The following is a 7,256-nucleotide window of genomic DNA, read 5'->3' on the forward strand; positions in this document are numbered from 1 at the left end:
AAAATTTTCCTTTTCGAGCACTGTATAAACCTCCAGGTGTAATAAATGCTAGTTTGTGCCTATCGGTTTTTCTTTACCGGATATTTAAAAAACCTTGTTGCATATCCATTATATTAAAATATTTTTCCCCTTCTAAATAATCAAAAATTGTTTGCATATGCGTAATTGGAAAGTTTTAGTGTGGTACTTGTTTATTTAACTGTCTATAATCTATTACTAACCTTTTTGTTCCGTCTGTTTTTTTTACTAAAAATGCTGGGCTAACGTAAGAAAAATTAGATGGAACAATTAATCCTACCTGTAATAATTCATCAACCTGTCTGAAGTTCAGTTTGTTCATTATGTGAATCTATAAGGGGGTAGGCTAATAGGATCATCTATTATGATAGGGACTGGTACATCACCTACGTCTATAGATCCATGACTTTGTGCAAAACAATCATAATATTTTTTTTCCAACACTCTTTTTTATTGGTATTGCTAATATTCTGGTAATTTGTTATTTATATCGAAATGTATTTTATTTTTATTCGAATTATATGTCGTGTTCGCGCGCTTATCAAATTATTATGCCATCCGTGCTGCCGGACTTTGGAAGGTGCGACCGCACCACCCCGCACCCACGGCGGCGATTACGACCTTTCCTGATTTCTATCAGTTCCACTCGTCCCGTCCATAATCGGTAAAACCGTATCATTATTGTAAATGAAATTAGGTAAATTATATTGTTATTTTTAATCTGTTGTTGTACGTCGGTTGCGATTTTTTTTCCGATGTTGTTTGTTCTGTTCGTATCGTCGTTGCAAATACATCCGTCCGTTTTGTCTTTTTTTTCTACGTGTCGTTCCGCCATTGAGGCAACGTTATTCTTTTTTTTACTACAGTAATTATTATTAGTATTATTATACCTATATTGTTGTCTGCCATTGCGGCAACATAAAATATTTGTTATTAACGTCACTAATTATTATTATTATTTTTTATACTGTGTCTGATTGATGCAACTTTAAAATTACCGTAAATAAAGGCCGTTTAATTACCAAAACCATCTCACAGTGGTCTAAAATTGAAATTAAATAAATTAAATTAAAAAAGATGGCCAAAATTGTTTATTTGTAACAATTACATTTCAAAGAGTGACTAAAAATATTTAAGTGATTTAATATACACAAACGATATTTCGTCAAAATGAAATGTATTTAAAATTAATTTCAATGCACTGTTTTTTTTCTTGTAATGAACCAGACATATTTTTAACAATATATTGTAACGTGCCAACCGTTTGATCCGTGAATTCAGTGCTAATGTCTTAGTAAACGCTTGGATGTAGGTGTAGTGAAGAATAATTAAGACTCTTTATAATAATTTAATTTATTAAATTGATAAAATTATTCTAACTACAATTTTGTAAATATTGTAAGTCCAAATAATTTGGATTATAGAAATTATTCTAAGTCCGGATCATGACATACACTGACGTGAAGGTGCTCAGTGCAGCACAGCCAAAACTTGTCTGATTTGTCCTTGTTTTCGGGTCCCTTTTATATCTGATATATGCAAGTGTGTGTGTATATAAAAATGATAATAAAAATATATTTCCCTATTGATTGTGAGTGTGTGCGCGCTATCTCCGGACCGTGGCATATTTATTGACGCAGATGTCCAGGATGTGGTCACTACTATTTCGATTAACTATTTTATTTCAATTTCCCATAAAAACATTTATGTGAACCCTTTCACTTGTCCTCGCTTGTGATTTCGATATTCTAATTTTCAGTGTAATAACCACGTGAACACAGTAATCTAACTTATCCACAGTTGTAGTTTTTGATGTTCACGGGAACCTCCTTGTGATGTATTTTATTATGTGACTACGCAGTACGTGACAATATTTATGGACATCAAATCGAATGATAACAGGTTTAAAAGTCATATTATATGTCACGGTAAATCACTACACACACAAATTAAATTTAAAACTTACTATAATATTAAAATGTTAAAGAAATAACAAAAAATTAGCAAAAATATATAGTTTATTAAAAGTACCAAGTAGATGGTTAAAGGCAGACAAGTTTACCGATCGCTCGTGGCGGTCGGTACATCATCCGCGAACGCTTCGTGATACATCGCCGTTTCCGTTCTTTTAATCAATCGGGTGTCCCAATTGATAATTAAACGTACGATGAAACCAGGGCAAAGGTGTGTGACGGGTAAGATTGCGGTATGCGTGAAACACGATCGTATCATAATAAATATCACTGTATCGAACGCACGAATACAACTATTTAAGTATATCATCGATTTCAAACATGTTAAATTCAATAATGTCTTATCGAAAGTAGAACAGATATGAGCAACTATTCTACACATAAACGTTTTCGGTATATTATCTAGTTATATTGTATGTATACTCGTATATGAGCGTGACTATCGTTGACTAAATAACTTAGGGTGGGTTGCATAAACGTCCTGTGGTGACATACCGAACCGTTATCGCACCGTTTACTAACGGCTCTGTAAATAAAAGTGGGTGTTGTTTGAACGCCCGATAGTGGTAACGGCTCTGTAAACTATCAACTACTGGACCTGTAAACTACAGATTGGATTTTGGTTCTGTAATTTACAGATCGATTAATTATATGAATGTTATTAATGTTATTGGTGACAATTTTAATAGTGAATTGTTAATTTAATTATTTGTTTAGACCAGCGGTTCTCAAACTGTGGTACGTGAAAGACTACATGGTGGTACGCGGAAGGCCGCATGGTAGTAGGACGGAAAATTAAAAACAATTAATATTAGATTCTTAGCGTAGCGATGATTTTACAATGTCGTGTGTTTTTTTTATACTCAGATAATGAAGGTATAGGTAATAGATTTCACGGGAAATACGTCAATAAATAAGATATCGTATATAATCATTGATATATTTTATCGCGTATGTACGTATATATTATAAAAGTATATATTTATATACTATATAAATTCTGATTATTTTATATCAGTATTAAATATTTTCTCTTCGGCCGTTTAGTTTTTTGGTGTTAGTCAACGTAAGCAGTTGAGTTTATCTCTTTAAATATTTACGTTCGTACATTATACATATTTTAGTACATTATTTTATATCAGTACTAAAAAAGTAAAAACATGGATAAGTGGCTAAATAGAGCAACAGACAATAAATCTACATCTGAAAACTGTTCAGTAAGTTCTGCTTCAATTTTGGGAAGCGCAAGTCAAGATGTGAATAATCCTATGAAAATAAGAAAATGTGTAAGGAAATATGAGTACATTAATATTGGATTCACGGTCATAGACGTAAGCAATGAGCCTCGACCTCAATGTGTTATCTGTTTTGAAATTCATTCTAACCAATGTATGAAACCGTCCTTATTAAAACGTCACCTTTCTACAAAACATTCGACGTTAGAAAACAAAGCAAAGTACTATTTCGTTCGAAAATTGTCAGAGATGAAAAGCACGAAAAAAATTATATCATCTTTTAGCGGTAGTACTGAAAAAGCAGTGGAAGCATCTTTCTTAGTAAACTTAAGAATAGCGAAGTGTGGAAAACCTCATACCATCGGCGAAGAACTGATTTTACCGGCGGCAAAAGATATGGTAACTTGTATATTAGGTGTTCCGTCAGCTAAACAACCTGATATGATATCATTGTCAAATGATACAGTTCGCCGCAGGATTGAAAGTATGGCATTGAATGTTAAGGAAAAATTAATTGATCAAGTGAAAAATAGTGATTTTTTTTTCCATGCAACTTGATGAAAGTACAGATGTATCAAACTATGCTCAACTAATGGTTTACGTACGGTATGTATTTCAAACTGTAATTAAAGAGGATTGTTTATTTTGCGAAGCACTATCAACACGAACTACCGCTGACGAAATATGTAAAAAGTTGAACCACTTTTTTGTTGAAAATGGATTAAACTGGAAAAAGTGTGTTGGTTTCTGTTTTGACGGTGCTCGAGCTATGACAGGTAAACATGGAGGTGTTGCGACTAAAATAAAATTGGTTACAGAAAATTGTACTTACATACATTGCAGCATTCACAAGGAATTTTTTTTCATTAGCCTTTGGATAGTTTTCTAATAGAACTGAATGGTACGAAGCATTATCCATAACAATTATAGATGGTTCCTCTAAATGTTGTAACATTTTTATAAACCACTCTTTAAAAATCGACGAGTTCATTTGTGTGTGAAAATCAACAGAATTACTACTTTGGTGTCGAAAAACTAACTTGGATCCAGGTACAAATCCAAATGAACTAGATCCCGCGTGGCAAATGATTAGTCTACTTCCTTTCCCCGTAGGTACTTTGAGCCCTTCCGAATTTAATTCATTTTGCCAAATATACCCTTTTGTGTAATTCTGATTGACCCACGTCTCATCTAAATAGATGACAGGCCGAGTATCATTATTTTTGCGAAGATTGACTATAGTACGCAAAAATTTTACACGCATAGCAACTATGTCATTTCGCTCCATCAAGAACCGACGCCCGTCATTGCATTTTTTATATTTAAAATTTATACTTTTTAAAATACGCCACATAGAAGTAACAGAACCTTTGTATTCAGTTCTTTTTTGATACTCAGCTAGAATTTTTAATGTAGTAGGGTACTCACGTCTATCGTAAATTTCGTGAACGATTCTTCTTACAATATCCGCATCAAAACCATCAACTTCACTTGCAATCTTTGCCCTTTTGTAAGTCTTTCGTGGGGAAGTGAATTTTGGGCAATCAGCCTGGGATGCAGAAGACGATTTATTTTCTTCCGCGGTGATACGTTTCACTGTTTTTTCACTTACACCACATGCTTCGGCAGTTTTTGTTTGTGTCTGTTTAAAGAAAGTGGCTATCTCCGGATTAGACGAGTCCATCGATAGTTTTTTAAAATATTTATACACATTGTAAATAGTATTTTTCGTCTGTGAATGTATATCAGAATGTAAAGACATTTTTTTAAAAAAAATAAACAAATTCTCGACGGTATTTGAAAAATATAAAGTGCGCGAAAACGATATCAACACGTGACTACGTCATATGAAATGTAAACAGAAGGTGTAGATTGTAGACTATGGGTATACACTACTATCATGGAACGGGACATTATATTATGACGTGAAGCGACTGTGACCATGGAAAAACAAGTATTTTAAATTTTTATTAGATGGAATAAAAAAAACATAAAGAACTATGGGTAGGTAAAATATACAATGACAATATTTTTATTTGGCCACCTGTTGTTGACCTGCAAATGTGGAGAACCACTGGTTTTGTGAAATAGTGTCACTAGTTGCGCCACTATCGAGGGCCACTTTTGCTGAAAACCACTATAGTGCAATTGATTGTACACAAATAAAAATTCAGTCACCCAATAGTAACATTGGCGAGAAATTACGAAATAGAAAATCTTTTTTATGAATGTACAAGTAGTGTGTAATAACCATATGCAATTTATAAATATTGTAGCTAGATGAGTATTAGCTAAGTTAATTTATGAAATGAGTTAGTACCCGAAAAGTTATTGAATATTATGAATACCCTTCATATCTTTTAAATTTTTGTATGCACATTTTTATAGGTGACCTGGTTCAGTTCATGACTCTACAATATTTAACAATTTATTATTATGAGCACAGTTTGAAAACAATGAATGTGGAAATTCCGTGCTTGTTGGTGATGGGGGTTACGCTTGTAGAAAATATATGATGACACCACTTGGAAATCCTACAAGTGAATCAGAACTACGATATCAGGTTAGCATAAAATAAATACAATTAATGATAAGTTATACTAATGAAAAAAATTGAAAAGGGGCTGGTATTTAAATAAAACATTGCTTAATTTTGTTTTAGAAAGCTCAAATTGGAACTAGAAATGTCATAGAAAGAACATTTGGTGTATGAAGAGGTGGTTCCCAGTTTTATCTCTAGGAATACGAACCCAAATACAGACTACTCTTACCACAATTATTGCTACCGCAGTGTTGCACAATATGTTAATTGCAACAAATGAACCACTGGTTATAGATGAAACATTACTTATTGCTGATATGTTGGATCAAGTTCCTCTATTGCCTGTTCGACAAGTTTATAATGCAGTACAAAGACATTTAATTGAAACTGATTTAACTGAAATTGAAATTTAATTGATTGTATTAACAAATATTTTGAACAAAATTAATAATTTTATAATAAAACCGACTTTATTTTTATAACCAGAACAGAAACAAAATTAATAATTTTATAACAAGAAATAAACATTAATTTTGTTTTATAATCATAATAAAATAAAATAAAACAAAATATAACAAACACAAAAAAAATAAAAAAATTGTAGAAACAAAATTAATAGTTTTATAACAAGAAATAAACATCAATTCTAAACGCTTTTCATTGTTTTATAAATTGAACAATTATAAATATTAGAATATCACATATTAATAATTGACTACTACGTATAAGTAGTATGAAATATTCAATTATTCAACATATTATGTTTTTGTAAGTTTAATATTTCCTCTTGGAGTAGCAATTGTTTTTTTTTAGATTCCATTTCTATTTTTTTGGTTAAAAGTTCTGTTTATAGTATTTCTAAGGTTACCTCCGCTGATTGTAGCTCCAATTTGGACTTTTTTAGTTTAATGTTGAAGCGGCACACTGGTGACGGTGTTGTGTGCGCGGGTCGCAGTTGCGGTGAACACAGTTAAATATGATAATAATAATAATAAAAATAACAATATCGGATACGTGATCACGCAGTATATTCGATTAAAAAAATGAAAATGACGGTCACACAGATATATATTAATTTTACCAAAAATGAAATAAAAAGGAAATGAGACGTTGAGTTAACCATAAATTATTTCTTTTTTATCTGTATTTATTTTTATCATTTATAACGCTAGAAAAATTTCAATCCGTTTTCATTAACCGTTTTTTTATATTTACTTGCCGATCACATTAAACAATAATATTTGAATAAAAAAATTCTACATATCATGGTCCGAAGGCAAAATAAACAACCAATCACGGGCGAAGCTGTGACGGGTCGGCTAGTAAATGATAAAAATAAATACAGATAAAAAAGAAATAATTTATGTTTGAATAATTTAAGAATTTGATTGAAGTTAACGAAGAAAAAAAAAGAAAAAAAAGAATTAAAATAAGAACTTTATAAGACTTCTGAGTATATGATGTGTTTTGTTATATTTCCTGTTAAAA

The 7,256-nt window shown here is 31.5% G+C and overlaps 1 protein-coding gene and 1 pseudogene across 1 annotated transcript; both read left to right on the top strand.

The window, feature by feature from the left end:
* The first annotated feature begins 3,151 nt into the window (after positions 1-3,151).
* On the top strand, positions 3,152-3,924 carry LOC112681389 (zinc finger BED domain-containing protein 5-like). The gene is made up of 2 exons (XM_025551649.1): positions 3,152-3,748; positions 3,880-3,924. The coding sequence occupies exons 1-2, from the start codon at positions 3,152-3,154 to the stop codon at positions 3,922-3,924; spliced, it is 642 nt and encodes a 213-aa protein (XP_025407434.1).
* A 1,302-nt stretch (positions 3,925-5,226) lies between these two features.
* Positions 5,227-6,181, top strand: LOC112681390 (annotated as a pseudogene).
* Positions 6,182-7,256: the final 1,075 nt, after the last annotated feature.

Source organism: Sipha flava, unplaced genomic scaffold (genome assembly GCF_003268045.1).
Source record: "Sipha flava isolate LNK unplaced genomic scaffold, YSA_version1 19074_pilon_pilon, whole genome shotgun sequence".
Lineage (NCBI taxonomy): Eukaryota > Metazoa > Arthropoda > Insecta > Hemiptera > Aphididae > Sipha > Sipha flava.

Bases quoted from the DNA above. Each gene is read 5' to 3' on its own strand.
- LOC112681389 (XM_025551649.1), top strand. From the start codon at position 3,152: ATGGATAAGTGGCTAAATAGAGCAACAGACAATAAATCTACATCTGAA. The intron at 3,749-3,879 runs GTGAAAAATAGT...TATTTTGCGAAG, and splicing joins AGGAAAAATTAATTGATCAA to CACTATCAACACGAACTACC.